General features: G+C 45.3%; 2 protein-coding genes across 5 annotated transcripts; one reads left to right on the top strand and one right to left on the bottom strand.

The window, feature by feature from the left end:
• The first annotated feature begins 526 nt into the window (after positions 1-526).
• Positions 527-18395, top strand: ANGEL2 (angel homolog 2). 4 transcript variants are annotated; one of them, XM_083733467.1, is made up of 9 exons: positions 527-2055; positions 7644-8056; positions 10421-10680; positions 11441-11510; positions 12286-12701; positions 14560-14686; positions 15277-15340; positions 16310-16473; positions 17956-18395. In XM_083733467.1, the coding sequence occupies exons 1-9, from the start codon at positions 2030-2032 to the stop codon at positions 18105-18107; spliced, it is 1692 nt and encodes a 563-aa protein (XP_083589593.1). In that variant the 5' UTR covers positions 527-2029; the 3' UTR covers positions 18108-18395. The 4 variants fall into 4 exon arrangements, with proteins under 4 accessions (XP_083589593.1, XP_083589594.1, XP_083589595.1 ...); XM_083733468.1 differs by having other exon boundaries at positions 532-2055; positions 10424-10680; XM_083733469.1 differs by lacking the exon at positions 527-2055 and adding an exon at positions 5049-5361.
• Positions 556-4632, bottom strand: KTI12 (KTI12 chromatin associated homolog; the record flags this gene model as incomplete). The annotated part of the gene is made up of 1 exon (XM_083733804.1): positions 556-4632. One exon carries the CDS (start codon positions 4630-4632, stop codon positions 3838-3840), a length of 795 nt encoding a protein of 264 aa, XP_083589930.1. The 3' UTR covers positions 556-3837.
• Positions 18396-18585: the final 190 nt, after the last annotated feature.

The raw sequence follows: 18585 nt of genomic DNA on the forward strand, positions 1-18585 counted from the left end.
ACTTATACTGAACCTTGATCACTACATGTCAGGTGCATAGCTGTCAACTTTTCCCTTTTCTTGCGAGGAATTCTATTCAGAATAAGGGAATTTCCCTTTAAAAAAGGGAAACGTTGACAGCTATGGTCAGGTGTGAAGCCCACAGCCATAGACAGGTCTAGTTTAGGAATTATTGGTCTATTTACCGATAAATATACATTGCACTTATACAGTATTTACCTTTTGTGCAATGATTGAAATATACTGTACACTCTATAGTTCTCTCCCTCCTATCCTCACAACTGTATGGCAGGTTGGACTGAGAGATAGTTACTGACCCAAGGTCATCCACTGAGTGAGAATGTGAACCTTGGACTCCCCAGTCCAAGGCCCACATTTTAGCCAGTGTCCTATACATAAAACTATGCTGCAAATTCTGTTAGTTATTGTAACTAGGTGTGTGTTTTTAGATTACTAGGTCACTGTTTATCCACATCCATAGCTTGCCACTTGATTTATTTGCCATTCAGCTAGGTACTCCCTTTTAAAGCAACAGACTTATTTCATTTTAACTCCTTTTCAGCTCAATTTATTATTTTTATTATTTTAAAAATTGTTTCAATACTGTTTTGATACTTGATTTTAATGTACACCATCCAGAAATCCATGTTTTGTATAAAGGCACTGGTTAGAAATTTTCAAAAGAAATAAAAATAAGCAATTACTGATTTCGCTATATTACCCACCCTTCAACAGGAGGTCCCAGAGGCGGTTACAACTATTTAAAACTCAGCATTAAAAACAGTTAGAACAATTTACAGTCATGGGAATAGGGTGGGCCCTGAAACACACACACACATACACACCAGGTACCAAATGTCAGGATAAAGAGATGCATCTTCAGCAGTCATTGAGAAGTGTACAGTGAAGATGCCAGACACTCCTCGGTGGGGAGGGAATTGCACAATTTAGGAGCTGCCACAGAAAATGCCCTCTCCTGGGCTATCACCCCCTCCAACTTCTAAGGGAATTGGAGCTACAAAGAGACCGCTCCCTCTAATCTTAAAGGGGGCAGTCTCCCAAAAATTTGGGACATAAGCCTTTTGGATTTAAACATTAGTGTGAGCACCTTAAATTAGGCCCAGAAAGAACTTGGAAACTAATGCAGCTGTTTTAGGACAGGGGCTATGTAAATCCTAAAGGCAACCCCAGCCACTTGACCGCTGCACTTTTGGACTACTTGAAGTTTCTGAGTTGTCTTCAAGGGTTGTCCCATGTAAAGCACACTGCAATAATCCAATCTGGAAGTTACCAGAGCGTGGAGTACCTTGCTCAAGCCATCTCCAGGTATAGGTAATGAATTAAAATCTTGATGTCACATGTTAACTGTGAACATACTACCCCCTTGGGTATGCACTTAAGAGTAATTAATGTCAATCAAAGCCACCACTTCATAATCATGCACTGAACAGTGAGGTAAATCACGTTACTCTGATTTTTTAATGTATTTTGCCATAGTTTCATTAGCTGCATAATTTAACATATATAGCAATGTCTTTTTTATTTATTATTCCTCCAAAGACCACTTGCACAGAACTTGTAAAGGTCATTTAGAGTTCATTTAACAATAATTTGTTATTTATATATTATTTATATTTATTTTCTAATTACCTTTATATCCCACCTTTCCTCTAAGGAGCTCAACAGTTATTAGGTAATCAATTTCAAAGTTGTTTTGTTTAGTAAATACAAACAAAGCAAAAATGATGAATTAGATCACTCTCTCATCAGAAAACTTTCTGATGCAGACTGAAAAAAATCCAGATCCAAATTATCCTAATTTGTTTAGGAAAAATCTCCAGTTCTAAATTTTCCGGAAAACCCACGTCACTGATTAAGATTAGTATTTTGTGTGATCACAATAGAACAATGGTTCCAAAGTTCTAGGTCTAGCACTACAGGTTTCCATGGCAATTGTGATTTGGTTCCAAGAGGACCAATTCTGCCCTCACAGTTCGCCAACTATTGTTTCATTTAAAGGTAGAACTAGATGTGGAACCGCATCATGGCCATAAGGTGAGTTTTTTAGCTAGTTAGAACTCATTTGGTTGTTCTGTTACTGGGTTGGGTTCTGTGTATGTTTATTTAAAAATCTAAGTCATAGAATTGTAGAGTTGGAAGGGACTACGAGGATCATCTAGTCCAGCCTCCTGTAATACAGGAATCTTTTGCCCAATGTGAGGCTTAAATCCACAATCCTGTGATTAAGTCTTGTGCTCTACCAACTGAGCTATTCCACTATGCGCCATTGGTTTTTATACTTGCAAACTACTTAGAAGCCTATTCTGACATTAAGCATTACATAAATAAATATGTTGAACGGGACTCACTCCCAATGTGGTTGTGCATAGAGATTGCCACCTGTTCAATTGGACAAACTCCTAAGTGTGCATAGGACAGCAGCCTCCATCTCTCCCTCAGTTATATTGTCAAGGTGTACAGTTTGCATTCACAATGTCAATATAAAACTGACATTTAATGTTATTTCCTTACCAGGACTAGGTAGATATTTATAGTTTAGATTGCATTTAATTAGCATAATCTATAAAGTGATATTGGCCCCCGGAAAGAATCACAGCATATTCCCTTTCGCACTAGAGGCACTTATGCATCTCTTTGGTATAATAAAAGTGACACCTTAAAAAGTTGCCATCCATGGCAAATAGTAATTCATTCTAGAGTGATAGCACATGAACTATGAGCAATTCCCACGAGGGTCTCCTGTGCTAGCCTCACTGAAATGGACTGGAGCACTTAATTCCCATTCATTTCAGTGCAGTTCATATGGGAGCGCACCATGCTCCATGTTACTAAGTAGGATGTGGGTTTATTTATTTATACACCACCCTCCCAATACCTTATTAGGACAGCTTGCTATTAAAAACAGCATAACAATAACTTTTAATGTAAGTTTCAAACAACAAATCTACAAAAGCAGTATACATATAATCCCCCTAGGGTACCAAATATATTGAGCCAGCCCTGATGCTCATCCTTTCTGTCTTACTCTTGGAAAAGGCAATAGTAGCTGTCTGTTAAGAATAGCAGAAGTTGTGGTCCTGCAACACACAGTCCAGCAGTTGATTGTAGTGGGTTTGTGTCCAATCCATGATGAAGAAACTCTCGGGATCACACTCAATTTACATCAGAATCGTCGTCTGACCACAATAGCATCACACTAGGTGGCTTTAGACTGGCTACTGTTTCTCAAGTCAGAGAACTGTAGTTGGGTAGGATTCTGAGAGTCATCTAGTGTCCCTCCAGGGGGCCTAAACCACCAACCTTCTGTTAAAACAGCCTGACACACTGACTCATTGTGCCACCAGATACCAGCTCCCTTAGTGTGCTGTACATGAACCCTGTACACAACCCTAGAATCGTAGAACTGAAAGGGACCTGGACATCTCCCAAGGGTCATCTAGTCCAATCCCCCCTGCAGCAAGGGAGGTAACAAAAAGGAAAAGAGCAACTTAAAATATAAACAGGTGTGTGACCTGCGGAGAGGAAAAACTCATTTATTTGCAATAATCCTGACCCCCTTTTGCCAAGATCGGTTTCGGACCAGTTCGACACACTTAAAATGATAGGCAGGAGGTGCATTCCTCTCTCGGGTTTAGACGGCAAAGTCGATCCAGGGCCAAAAGCTCCAGCAGCAGACAAACTCCCTTCATGGTCGGGGAGGCTCCTTCGGCTCTTGTGTACTGCACGTGCATAGCGGGCGGTCCAAATCCCACGGCGCGCCTGCTCCGTCCCCCTCGGGCTTGCTTTCCTTTCGGCTCGGCGGCTTCCAGCCCCTCCTCACTGGAGGTTGCGGCCCAGGTACTGCAGGAACATGCTTCCAAGCTGCGGCAGGTCGCCCTCGCCTTCACCCGGGTGCATCTTGGCGTAGCTGAGGAACTGCCTCCGGAGCCGGCTCAGCTCCGCCAGGCTTACGGGCCGGGTCAGCAGCAGCCCCGGAGGCTCCCCGCCGCCGGCCTGCGACAGCCCGTCCACCGCGAGCGGCACGAACTGGCCCGGCTGGGCTCCGTTCCTCTGGGCGGCCATGAGGGCGGCCAGCACGTCCTGCGTGAGGCGGTCGAGGCGGTGCAGGAAGCCGGCGGCCTGCAGGGGCTGCGAGCGCGTGGACTGGTTGGGCGGCGGCGGGCGGCGCTCGAAGAGGGCGGCGCGGATCTCGGGCCAAGGCAGCGGCTCGGCGGGGTCGGCGGGCGCCACGAAGAGCGGCCAGTCCCAGCGGTGGCGCGAGTCGGGCGGCTCCAGGGGAGGCCGGTCCGGGCGGGCGGCGCCTCCCGGGCACAGGAGCACGCAGTGCGGCGTCCCCGCGTGCTTGCTGAGGCAGTACAGCTCGTAGCGGAAGCTCTTCAGCTCGGCGCCCGAGTCCACTAGAACCACGTCGCGGCGGCTCAGCAGGCGCTCGGCCTCCGCCCTCAGAGCAGCCCGGGCGACGCCGTCCCCGCCGCCGGCGCCCAAGTCGGCCTCGGCCACCACGAAAACGCGCCGCTCTGAGGCCTCCTCGGCGCTCAGCGCCGCCTTCAGCTCTTCGGCGCGCCGGGTCTTGCCGCTTCCCGGCAGCCCGCAGAGGACGACCAGCGGCATGGCGTCTCTCTCCGCCTCAGTACCAAGCCGGGCCGGTTGTCATCATCTTCCCCCTCAGGGCCTTTCTTCCCTGCACAAAAATGGCGGCGGAGGCGTTAATGTTGCCCTTAAGAAAGATGGTTCCCGAGAGAGAGAGATTATTCGCCCCGCCTTCCGCTCTTTGAATTGTTCTACGACGACTTTTATCCACGGACCATAGAGATAGGAAAAAGTAGAGTGTGGAGTCCTGTCTAAAGATGCTTCCAAACTCGCCTTTAGAGTAGAACTGGTCCCACGGAAATGGCAACTGATAGAAAACAACGAAGCAAAGTTTTTGGTCTCCGCCAGAGGAGAAATGGAACCTTTCCGTTTTCGCGCAATATCGCCGCAGGTTCTAAAGGGAAGCCTCTAAAGGAACCCGGAAGTCTTTCGTGTTCAGTAGGTCTATTTATAAATCTATGAGTCCGCCGGCGAGGGCAGCGTCTGTTGCGGAAGCCGAACTACAAGTCCCATGGGCCCCCACGGAAGCCAAAGCGAGAGCGCCCTTCGTTACGTGAGGAGGGGAGGAGTGACCGCTAAATCCGGCTTGTTTGGATGCGGCTGCGCGGGCGAAGCCGGACCTGGAGCGCGTGTGGTGAAGGAGCCGCCGGCCACGGCCCTCTGAGATGAGCCCTCTGCGGGGCCGGCGCGGGGAGCAGAGAACCTGCCGGGGCGGCCTGGCAAAGCAGAGGGCAGGTGTCCCCCCTGGAGGTAACTGCGGCGGCTCAGCCGGGGTGGGCGGCCTAAGGCTGGAGGGGGCCACCTGTGGCCCTCCGAATCATCCCCGAGCACTGGCCGACACTGGCAACATGGGAGGGATTCGACAAGCTCGTGGTGCCTGTATTCCGCCTTCAGTGTCAGAATTATTACGGAATTTGTATATCGTCTTTCATCTGCGGATCATAAGGCGGCTTGCAATATAAAAACACCATCCTTCTGAAGGCTGCCTGTGGGGAGAGCGCTGATTTTCCTGCTCCTGGGCTTCCCACGCTGTTGGCCACTGTGACAACAGGATGCTGGACTCGGTGGGCCTGATCCAGCAGGCTCCTCTTAGGTTCTGAAGATCTGGAGGACCACAGGTTCCCCACCCGTGGCTGAAAGGCAGGTGTTGCCTTTGGCACTCCGGGTGTAGCTGAACTGCCTCTCCTGTCGGACCCAGCTAGTGTGGCAGGGGGTGAAGAGAGTTCAGCAACATCTGGAGGGCCACAGGTTTGCCACCCTGGTTTCAAAGGGTGGCAGTGAGGAGGATTAGGGCCTCCTGTGCTTACCTGTCCCGTGAAAGAAAGAGGGACATTTTTTGATTTCGACACTTTATATACCGCTTGACATCATCGTTTCGTGTAAATGTTGCTCAAATAATTAGATTTGCACCCAGCCTTTCTTCTGTCATGAAAGGCAGCATACATATGGTTTTCAGTTACTGTACTTGGCACTGATCAGACCCAGATCTGCATAGCTTCAGCAAAGTGCCTTCAGTCATACCCTGGAACTTAGTACTCTTTGGAATACAAGTCTAAACAGCTATTGATCATGATAGCTAAGTGAAACCTCCATATGCAGAATGTGTACCTCTTGAGTATTACGATGCTAGGAGCAAACAACAGGAGAGGATTGCTGCCTTCATGTCCTTGTATGTATGTATGTATGTATGTATACACACTAACAAATAAACGATCTTAGGATTTCAGTGTTACACATTTTGCTTTGCTGACAAAACATTTAGACAGGAAAACGTCCATTAATGAGGAGTCCAGAGATAAGCCCATTGATGTTTCTGTATATATATATGTATAAGATCTAAAATATATAAGCATTGCAGGTAGCTGTGTAATGTGTTAGGAAAAAAATAATCAGAAAGTAAAAATCAGGGTAGGAGTAAAGCTTTCTGGGATCAACTAAAAAGGCACAGGAGCATAGGAAGCTTCAGGGCAAGGTTATTACTAAACTGATATGGTGGCCATGGATGTGTAAACAAGTTAGTAGCGGATTGAACTTGAGCATTAGTGAATATGTTCGGTATCTGCCAGTCATTCTCAGACTATGTGCTTTCTGTTTCACTTCTGCTGCTTCTATATCACGCTTCCTCAACTTCGGCCCTCCAGATGTCTTGAGACTACAATTCCCATCATCCCTGACCACCGCTCCTGCTAGCTAGGGATCATGGGAGTTGTAGGCCAAAAATATCTGGAGGGCTGAGGTTGAGGAAGCCTGTTCTGTATGACAAAACTGCTCAGCCTTGTGTCATAACCAACCACACCTGGAAACACAAAGCAGCATAAAGCATTTGCCCATTGCAGCCTAATGTGTTTTTGGTAGAGACATCTAAGAGACCAAAGCAAGACCTGGATCATAGCTAGTGGACAGAGTTTCTTTTCTCCTGAAGAAAAAGTAATGCCCTTCCTTATTTAATGAGATTAAAGGTAAAGGTACCCCTGCCCATAGAAGCCAGTCTTGCCAGACTCTAGGGTTGTGCACTCATCTCACTCTATAGGCCGGGAGCCAGCGCTGTCCGCAGACACTTCCGGATCACGTGGCCAGTGTGACAAGCTGCATCTGGCGAGCCAGCGCAGCACACGGAACGCCGTTTACCTTCCCGCTGGTAAGCGGTCCCTATTTATCTACTTGCACCTGGAGGTGCTTTCGAACTGCTAGGTTGGCAGGCGCTGGGACCGAACGACGGGAGCGCACCCCGCCGCGGGGATTCGAACTGCCGACCATGCGATCGGCAAGTCCTAGGCGCTGAGGTTTTACCCACAGCGCCACCCGCGTCTCTTGTAATGAGATTAAATATTTGTAATTTGAGGATAAAGCCAATTACAGACTTCAAGTAATGGAGGAGTGTAATGTTGCAGCATCCGAGATCAGCCAGGAGGATGCAGTTTCCAAACAGGAAGCCATGTTAGTGTGTTGCAGTAAGAACAAGGCCGTTGTCTAGTTGTCATGTCTGTATATCTCACAACAAAGAATCTTTCCTAACACTGCTTTCTTTCCAGATATCCCATGCTGTCCCATCGTGTACAGAGGCTCGGCAGAGATTGGGTTTGCCACTGGAATGTTGCTCAGAGACTCTTCCGGGATGGTCAAGCTTTCCAGCATATGAAGAGAACCGCATCCTGTTTTGGGGCTTGTTACTCACCCTTGAACCCTTGGGATTGCCCAGGGAGCTGTAGGCTTCCTCTGCTCTGGAGCACACAGTTTCCCAGCCTCGTACAAAACTCTTCCATTCATCTCTGTGCTACAATGAAAGCTGAGGGAGATGAGCCATGTGTAAAGCGAAGAAGACATAGTGGGGATCAGGACATTTGTCACAGCCCTAATGAAAAACTGTGTACCTCACCTTCAGATGAAACATCCTGGTCTCCACCTCAACTTCAGTGTAAAGAAGGAAGCACTCCAGAACCAAGAGGTAGGGTGGCATCTCACTCCCTTGATCCTTTGCTCTTAATATTTACAGGGTTGTGTTACTTATTTAGGAGAGAAGAGAGGCCATGGGGTCTGGGGTTCCCACTCGGCCATTGAGCTTACTCAGTGAGCTGGTCAATGTCTCTTACCTAACCTACCTCATCGGATTCTTGTGGTGCCTTGAATTCCTTGGAGAAAGGATGAGATAAAAGTTTGATATTATTATATATGCTGAATTCAGCTTGCTCAGAAACCACACATATTCAGTTTATGGTCCTATGAACAAGCTGTTCACACCTTTCTTTTGCACTGTTGACAACAGCTGATGAAATAAGCCAACAAAATTTACAAGAGTGATCATTTTTGTTGTTGTTGCCTTCACTTCCAGGCCTGCCAGAGAGGAGGTGAAGGCCCCTCCCTCATATCCTGCTTGGGTACACAAGCTACTAGCAACATGGGGTGCTGCCTTATATTGAGTCAGCAGAGGTTGAATGGCCATCCGTCATGGATGCTTTTGCTGAGATTCCTGCATTGCAGGGGGTTGGACCAGATGACCCTCAGGGTCCGTTCCAGCTCTACAATTCTGTGATTCATTGGTCCATCTACTTCACTGCTTTCCATGCAACAGCTCTTCAGAGGCTGAAGCAGGAATCCTCCTCAGTCTTACCTGGACATGCCAGGGATTGAGCCTGGAATCATCTGCATACAAGGCAGATGATGCTCTGCCACTTAGCTACTAGTCTTTTAGGCTAATAATAATAATAATAATATTTCTACTAAGTGGACTGGTGAATGATGAATGGATCATTCTATCCTACTATTTTGTGTCCACCACCACCACCAGCCTGCTGCATTTTCTTGCTGCCAGTTGACACCTTTATGCTGTTTCTGAAGCACAAAGCCCTGAAAAACTTGGAACCAGTATACCTGAAAGTTCACCCCGCCTCTTATATCCCCAATTAATCATTGTGCTCTAGAGGTGAGGGCCTCCTTCAGGTACCATCTTATCAAGATGTCCATTCCGCACAGTGCAGGAATCAGGCCTTTAGTATTGTGGCAGCTGCTCTTTGGAAATAACTTCCATTAAATATTAGAGATGCACCATCTCTGTTGTCATTTCAGAGCTTACTGAAAACTTTCCTCTTTCAACAAACCTTTTAAGGAAAGATCATTCCCAGTCTGTGTAGGAATCTTGAATTGTTTTTAGATGTTTTAATTGGCACATTTATCATGTGTTTGCCGCCCTGTGCTCCTCTGGGAGGAAGTGCAAGAAATAAATGGAAGAAGATATTTCCATTTCTTCACAGCTAGTATGGAGACCAAGCAGGCTGGTGAGGGAGGCATTTTTGCAATGTATCTGTTGTTATTCAGTTTATGTGTCATTTTCAAACATAAAGAAGTGCTGAAGCAACTCAACAGCAATTCAGTACCAAAAATAGAACATACAGGTAGCATATCAATTAAATTTCACCAACAAAAATTAATCAAAAAATAGAAGAATCCATCCTCCACCAGCCCACTCATTTGCCTGCATCCAGCAAATTGTTTATTACAACTTTTATGTTAAATTCCACTCCTCAACAGAGTACTGTTTATTGCTATCCCAGGGTTTTCCTGTTGTTATTATTTTCTTCCTACTTTCTGTTATATACTAAAGCTACTTCTAAGAGAGATGGGTCTCTTTTGGTACTGTTGTTGTTAAACAATTCAGTAACAGAAGTGTTGTAGTTTAGTTGTTTAGTCATGTCTGACTCTTCATGACCCCATGGACCAGAGCACGCCAGGCACTCCTGTCTTCCACTGCCTCCCACAGTTTGGTCAAACTCATGTTGGTATCTTCGAGAACACTGTCCAGCCATCTCGTCCTCTGTCGTCCCCTTCTCCTTGTGCCCTCCATCTTTCCCAACATCAGGGTCTTTTCCAGGGAGTCTTCTACTTCCTATTTAAAGAAGTGCCAATGTTATTGCCAAATTACTAGAAGTCCTGCTTAACGAAACACTTAAAATTATTTTTCATATTTTAAACATTTATACCCCAACCCTCAGAAAGCTTTCCCAAAAGAGAGATAAAAATACAGCAGTTCAACAAAATTATCAAAAAGAAAAGGCTTTAGCTTGCTACCTCCTAGATTTGTCTGAGCAGAGGAGTACCTAGGCAGAGCTCCACAACTAAGGAGGCTGCCTCGCTGATCAGTACACACCTGATCTCAGAAGGGGAACAGGCCCTAATGCAGAGCTGGACAGTTCATATTTAATTAGTAGTCTCCCCAAAACAGGACTTAAATTGTTTTGTACAGAACTTTAAAAGCTCAAGTCAAAAGTATGAATGCAAACAATCCACCGCTCCTGGCCTGGTTGTTGTGTTTCAGCAGGTGTGGTCAAGAGACACTGGGAATACTTTTGCCAGCAAAGTAAAAAAATGAAGGTCCTTGAAGAGGATAAGCCGATCAACCAGGATCATCAAGACACACTGGAGAAGTTTGATTTCACCGTGATGTCGTACAACATCCTTTCCCAAGACTTGTTAGAAGACAACTCTCACCTGTATAGACACTGCCAACGGCATGTGCTAGCCTGGAACTATCGTTTTCCCAACATTCTGGCAGACATCAAACGGCTGGATGCAGATGTAAGTGGGAAGCTAATCTCATAGCTGCCAATAAAAAAGCAATCCATAGGAGGACAAATCTTTTACAGACTGAAAGCCAGGCATGAGGATCCTTTGGCCCTCCAGATGTTGCTGAATTACAACTATCATCCCTGGCCATTCACCATGCTTGCTGAGGCTGATGGGAATTGTAGTTCATCAACATCCAGAGGCCAAGAAGTTCCCACACCTGCCATAAGTGAGCATGTGGTTATTTCATGCACTTCATGTTTAGGTATAGTGAACATGCACCTGGTGCCATGTCTCTCCATTCAGATTCCTTCTAAAAAAACCAACCCTTTTTAACCTGGTCTTATTTTCTTACAGCCCAGTCCTTTGCATGTTTCTTTGGAAGTAAATCATTTTTAGTTCAAGTGAATATAAAATTGCAGCCTTGGGCTGAATGAAATACAATGGGATTTACTTCCAATAAGACATGCATCGGTTTATAACGTTAATTTTCCTTTTAAAGGCATGTTGATTTCACTGCCAGAGCTAACCGTGCTCTTCAGGAATCAGCGTGGCTTGAAAATGCTTGAATTTGCCTGAATCTACCCAGTTCTTAACAATACATAATTTTACTATTAAATAACCTGAAATTATTTTCAGTTGCAGTATTACCATTATTATCTCTTCTTAGAAATGTTATTGAAAGTTGTAAGCCAGTTTCTAGAATTTTAAAGTCAGCCTAGTCATGTTGGGGAGTATGCTACTTGTTGATCAGCTGTTTTCCTCCCAACAGGTACTTTGTTTGCAAGAGGTACAAGAAGACCACTACAGAATAGAGATCAAGCCAAGTTTGGAAGCCTTAGGTATAAACTGTCCAGTAATATATGTCAAACCACCACCTACCCACCCCGCTTTCCCCAGCTAACCTCCCTACAGTCCACTGATTTTGGCCATATTAACCCCAGCCCATCTCCATGAGCAAATAGACAGAAAGCAGGAAGGTATGGGGAGAACCAAGGTACAGTCTTGCCAGTAGACCATGTACGTATCTCCCCAACCCTCCATAAGCCAAATCTGACAGGCAGGCAGGGTTGGGACTTCTGTGGATAATCACAGTGCTTTGAGGTGCAGTGAATCAGCAGGCTTGAAGTCACCACCTGTCAGCTGATTGGTGATGACTTCAAGCCTGCTTTCCAAAGGGGTGGGCTGTGCAATCGAGTTCCTCACAATGAATTCAATCACACAGCCAATCCAGTTGCATCTTCACCTGTCGCACACTTGATGTGCAAGTACGGGGCAGGTGTGCATGGTTTGGTGGAAATAGCCTTGTGTGCCATATTTGGCCTTTGGGCAGGAGATTCCCCATCCCTGCTATAAGAGGTAGACCCACCCCACCCCTGCTGTGGAGCTGAGGGACGGGGAAGCTGTGGCTCTCCAGATGTTGGACTCCAGTTCACACCTTCCCTGACCGTTGGCTACGCTGGCTGGGGCTGATGGGAGTTTTCATCTAACAATTTATGGAGGACCACTTGTTCCCCATCCCCGGCATACAGCCCAATGGACCAGAACATATTAAACATGTGTACTTAGAGTATAAAGGAGACACATTGTGAAGCACCTTTTTTCTCCCTTCCCCAGGCTATCATTGTGAGTACAAGATGAGGACAGGAAGGAAGCCAGATGGCTGCACCATTTGCTTCAAGGCCTCCAAGTTCCATCTCCTCTCTTCGAATCCAGTGGAATTCTTTCGGCGCAACATCCCCCTCTTGGACAGAGATAACGTGGGCCTGGTGGTTCTCTTGCAACCTCTTTTTTCCTGCAAGGCCGCCATCTGCGTGGCCAACACACACCTGCTGTATAACCCAAGGCGGGGGGACATCAAGCTCACCCAGCTTGCCATGCTGCTGGCGGAAATTAACAGCGTGGCTATGCAGGAAGACGGGCGTTTCTGCCCCCTCGTCATCTGCGGGGACTTCAATTCCGTCCCTCACTCTCCCCTGTACAATTTCTTAAGGGAAGGCAAGCTGAATTACGAAGGACTGGCGATAGGGAAAGTAGGTGGCCATTTGTCAAGTTGGTGTGTAAAGGAAAAAAAATATGGGTAGACAACACGCAAAAGACGATGTCCCTGCCACCCACCCCTATAACATTGTGGGGTTTCCATGATGATAATTTGCATTGCTGTTCTTTCTAAAATATGCTGTGTGGTCCAAAGCCAGTGCAGGTATGAGGTTTTCAAGCAGTGTTCTTAGGAAGTAGTTGGTTGCATCCATTAATAATCTTCTGGAGCTTTCAGCCCACAGGAGGGTGGAAGACATTCCAAGGCCCACCATGGGACTGTGGTGAGGCCAACGGTTTTAAGACACTGTGAGTGCCTTAGAACATGCCTTTGCTGCTCCTCTTCCTGTGATGAGCAGGGGTTCTGTGTCAGATGCTGAGGAGTTCCGCAGTAGACAAGGTGATGCCAATGTAGGATATGTTCACTGAAGAGTAGAACTTTTCAAAGCATTGCTTTGGTCAGGGGTGGTGAACAGCATTAGAAACTCCCATTGTTCTAGGCGCATTTTGCGACAGGGACTTTCATTAGCGCGAGCAGTTTCTGAGCTCTGGGCGCAGTACTGAGCCTAAGATTTCAGATTAAAACTGCCACTGCTGGAAGAAAAGGAGGACCTTTTTCTGCCTCCCCACTTCCAGCCACTCTCTGAAGACTGGAGAAGGGACCCTTATAAAAATATGAGGGGGGCGAGCAGGGGAAGTATGACTTTGTTTTTTGCAGTCTTCAGATGAGGACTAGACCATGTGAAAAATGAGCATAAGATTTTAGCTGCAGTTCATTCTTTTTCAGTTTTGTACTCTTGTTTAAAAAAGGACACCTAAACACTCCATTGCGGTGCCCATAACCTATGTTTAAGGTGCCATTTAGCTCCTAGCTTTCATATCTCAGTTTTTAACACTGGTGGTGAACTGCATCTAACCAGCAGACCGAATCATTCTCTCTCCTGCCCTTTCTGGGCCAGGTCTGACAGGTTGCTAATGGGGCCACCCACTTGTTTATCACCTGATGTCTCCTGGCATCAGGTGACCCTTTTTTGCCCACATGGATCTTGCAGAGCAATTTGCAAAGTACTCCACATGACTCATCAGTCAGCTGATAGTTTGGTCTTGTTGAGCCTCTTTCCAAAGGAAGACCCAAGAGTATTGTGGAGTGCTTTTCATAGCGCTTTGCAGGTGCTGCTGATCAGCTGATTGGTAGCACAGTAAATTAAAAATCATCTGGAGCATAGTTGCTTTTGCATGAAATAGGGGTGGTACCAATTTGTGTGTGTGTGTGTGTGCACGCACACACACATAGGAACATACAAACACATAATAAATGTAAAGTAATTACATTTTTGCCAGCTCTCTCACCAACTAGACTCCAAAACTGAGTACTTGTGGCACAGGAGTTCTTTTATGGCTCAAAAAGTGGCTAAATGGGAAGCCAAAAATTAAAAATAAATGTGGCAGCTCTCACAATAGTAGAAATAAACTGTTGGGTCATTGAAAGGATTTGTGTTAAGACAGGTGCTCTTTAACATTCAAAACTGATCCAGAGTTGAGAGTGAACAGTAAGGTAATATATCATGCCTGTTTATCTTGAAAGCTAAAATCCCAAGCTAACTATGAATTGCCATGAAATAGCTCCGCAAGCTAGATGGCTGAACCTAAGACTACAGTCCTAAAATCATTTATCTAGAAGTAAGTCCAATTGAAGTTAATGGGGCTTTCCTCTGAGTTGACATTTTTAGGTTTGTAATGTAAATGACTTCTATGTAGGTGGGTTCTGGGTTACAGCAGAAATCACTGTTGGACATCTTCTAGAAATGCACATATTTCTCTTTGGTTGTTTTGTTTTGCTTCTTGCTTTTTAAGGTGTCTGGCCAGGAACAGTCCCCACGGGGCAATAGGATACTCACTATCCCCATTTGGCCTCCAAGTCTCGGCATTTCTCAGGACTGTATGTATGAGGAGCAACAGAAGCAGCTAGAAAAAGAGAGAGGTAAATTTCAGTGCAGATAACCCAAGTGTTTTCCGAAAAGGTTACTTCCCCTCCGATGTTTACAGCTGAATTTAACCTAGCAGTTCCTTCGTGTGTCATTTCAGCAGTTCAGTCACATAATGCTGGCAGTTGAAGTCCTACAGGCGCTGTCTGACCCCAGAGAAGCTAAAAATATAAAGTCATTGGGAATTCATCAGTGGGTATAAAGTTTTTGTGGATGTTTACAAAAGCCTTAGAAGTGATTTTAGTAGAGTTGACTGGTCACATTGGTTCTTCCCAAGCGCTCAGCTGCAGGTCAACTCATGAGCAACTTTTGGCTGAATGGATAAGCAGCAGCTGTAGTTCTGTGTGCACTCTCCCATTATAGGGTAGGAGCCATAGCTCATACACAGATCACCTGTTTTGCACGTTCAATTCCTGCCATCTCCAGTTATAGAAGGATCAGATAACAAAACAGGGGTGGAAGATGTCTTGCTGGTGGCTTTGCTATCAAGCAAACTAGATAATACTGGCCTCAGTGAACAAATGGCCTGATCAGGTATAAGGCAGCTTCCTGTGCTTCTATGATTGCTGTTGTTGGTTTTTTCCAGAGAGAAAAGAGACTAAAGAAGGAAGCTTGGAAAATTCAGAAGAGGTCGTAACAGTGGCAAAACGGTAAATTTTGACATCACTGCGGTTGTCAGCTTGTTTGCTGGCATCAGCTACTACAACTCTGGACCTGTATAAACAGAGAGCTGAAAGTTTTACTCACTAAAATGCTATATGTGCACTCCCTACTTCATCCTCCAACACACCAAGGAAGAAGAAATTGGAAATTTGCAAACTGGCAAAGGTTTGTGAATATCCAACATATGGTGGTTAGGGTTAACCATGGTTTGCAAGACCAACCCCAGTACAAAGTTGGCTTGTTCAAAGAAACCATAGTTACAACCATATTTTGGCCTGGTTTGGATGCAACAGTAAATGCTTCCGATCGCCTTATGGCCATGCTGATGGGATAAAGGAGAGCACACCATCCAGGTCTTGTGCCCCTATTACTAAACTGGTTTTGCCTTTGGTCTGAGCAAAGCTGTAGGTTAACCTGGATATAATTCTTGGCAATATAATTGCACCAAAACTTTGCAGATGTTGTCTTAGAGGCTTTGTTCTGTGCGATATGGGAACTGGGTCTTTGGAATTGCTTCTAAGATACTGGATACTATTTCTAAGATATTTTTCATTGTTTGATCTCTTGTTGTTTGTTACCCTGGGTTTCTTTGGGAGGAAGGGCAGGATATAAAATTAACAAAGGAATAAAATGCAGCATTGTATGAAGGACATGGTTTAGGCTATGTCCACTATGAAGTGGATGAGGAGCACAGCAGGACAAATGTTTCCATTGTTAAACAATCGTGGCTCACAAATGCGTTGTTCTTGTCCTGCCTTGCTGCAATAGCATTCTCAGTCTGGATTGTCATGTCAAAGTGTGGGGCTTAGGTACAGAAAACAGAGCAGCTCTGGGCCAGATGGACAATTGTGGGTGGAACATCTGAAACATCAGTAACCTGGTGTAAGCATGGCCTCATCTGTGATCCTTTGTCTCAGCAGACGCTGGTGACTTCTGAAACACTTCTCTTGTTTTAGGTCACCCACATATTTGCACCACAGTTTTCCCTTGTCTTCGGCCTACACTCATTATCTGCCAGACAGCGGAACCCCAGAAGTCACCACTTGCCACTCCAGGAGCGCAGTCACTGTGGATTATATCTTCTATTCTGCGGCAAAGGAGAACACAGCTGCAGAACCAGGCAAGTGACTCTAGAGCGAAATAGGTGACTAATGATTGGCTAGGTGCTCACCCAGTCTGCACAATGAGCAAAAATTTCTAGTACAGTAGAGCCTCTTTAAAGCACCTACACATAAACACACGTGGCTTTGTCACTTCCAGATGTTCTTTATTCCACATTCATAAAATGCTAATACTAAGAGAAGGGACTTGATTCGGACAGAAGACCTCTCTTGATTTTCAGTGCTGACTGAACAAACAGCTCAGTCCACAGCTTAATATAGAAGCTGCCTGGCTAGCTCAGACAAGGCTGTATTCTCTACCAGAAGATTTATCACCACTTAACTACCTGCATTTGTAGTCTGCGCCAATAGATCTTCTTTGCATCATTGTCTTTGTAATGCTGACTTCCCTCCCTACAAAGTTCAGTTTCAGGCTTTCCAGTGGATCACAAATAAACCAGCCCAGCCTGTTCCTAGCATTTAACATAAACCGGATCTATAGAGATGAGCAAGTAGAGCTGCTCACTACTAAGAGATACCACATTTCCATTTAATCTCTAAAGATCAAGCTGCTTGAAAAGGCACAGGACCAGTTTGTTTTTTTAAAGTTTACAATTCCAGTGTGGCAAAGCCTGTGCTCACGTTATTACATGCATTTTACCTGACGACATTGTACCATGTGGAAGGTTACTACTTCTTAAAAAAAAATAAAAAATCAAGCAATAGCAGTTACAGCAAAAGCTCACCAGATGGTGCCATAATGTTAAAAGTGCCTTCAAGCTGATCTCCTTGGTGGATAAGTCAGGACTGAAGCTTGTCTTGGTTGCACATATTCAGTGCTGTGCATCTTTGCAAAATCCACTGGATGGAATGTTAAGTCTGTGTTTGTTTAAACTGGGGTGATCAAGAGAACTAGCAGGCCGTAATTGGCCAAGAGACTGTGATGCGAACAAAGAAGTTCTCACTTCAGATTTCAACCCAGTGATGAAACTGACCTTAGGTAAACCATGTTATATTTGGGGAAGGATCACACATCTCCCCCACACGCATACACACACCTGGGAGTTAAATGGAGAGCTGGTGTGGCAGAGTGCCTAACACACTGAACTATGAAATAAGTAGATCATGTAGCTTTCCCCAGCCTGTTGGAGTACAGCCTCCATAAGCCCCAGCCAGCATGACCCAGTTGTCAGGAATAGGGCATTAAAGTCCACAATATTTGAAGGGGAGCAAGTGGTGGGGAAGTGTGTGAAGCGCTTACTTGAAAGCATCATATAAATGTTCAGTATTGTTTACATTGACTTGAAAGTTCCCCAGAATGCAGTGTCTGTAAAGACCAAAAGAGGAACTGTGATTCCCTGCTTGCTTATTTCAGAACAGCATGATGATGCATCCAGGCCCTGGTGCCAGCTCAGTTGTGATGTAATTTACGTGCTTATGAACCTCTCTTCAGACCTCTGGATTGTCCACAGGCACCCGAAAGCCTCTTCTTTCTGTTGCAGGAGCTGAACGTGCCTTTGACGGACGCCTGAACCTTCTTGGCCGATTATCACTGGTGACGGAAAAAGATCTCTGGGCTGTCAATGGGCTTCCCAATGAAACCATCTCCTCTGACCATCTCCCTCTCGTAGCCAAGTTCAGGCTGGAAGAGTAACACCAAAGTAACGATGACCCACCTGTCTTTTATCGTTCCACTTTCCTTTTCCTTAATTCTACATCGTTAAAAGGGACTGGAGAGTGCATGCCTCCTTGATGGGTTTTAAATACAGGTATATATATATATTGTAAATTATCACAGCTACTCAGATATAAAAAAAGCAAATTGGAGTTTTACATTGGGATTCCTCTTTTAATAATGGAAAGTATTTGTGCAGTAATTTTTTAAAAATATATATTTACTTTTCATCAAAGAGATGATATAAAGTGCTTTTTAAAACAGAAACGATGATCAGATTTTTATTTCTTAATATTTTGATTCTCACCCTTCCTCCCAAAGGAGTCCAGGGCAACAGTCAACAAGGCAGCAAAAAATAAAATAAAATAAAACAAGTAAAAGCCATCACACGTCCTTGCAGCTATAGCTTTCATGGAGCTCCCTTAATCCTACAGGCAAGCATTTCTTCTAGACATTG

This window comes from Podarcis gaigeae, assembly GCF_964106915.1.
Source record: "Podarcis gaigeae genome assembly, chromosome: 3".
Taxonomy (NCBI): domain Eukaryota; kingdom Metazoa; phylum Chordata; class Lepidosauria; order Squamata; family Lacertidae; genus Podarcis; species Podarcis gaigeae.

Bases quoted from the DNA above. Each gene is read 5' to 3' on its own strand.
- ANGEL2 (XM_083733467.1), top strand. From the start codon at position 2,030: ATGTGGAACCGCATCATGGCCATAAG. The intron at 8,057-10,420 runs GTAGGGTGGCAT...GTTGTGTTTCAG, and splicing joins AAGCACTCCAGAACCAAGAG to CAGGTGTGGTCAAGAGACAC. The intron at 10,681-11,440 runs GTAAGTGGGAAG...TCCTCCCAACAG, and splicing joins TCAAACGGCTGGATGCAGAT to GTACTTTGTTTGCAAGAGGT.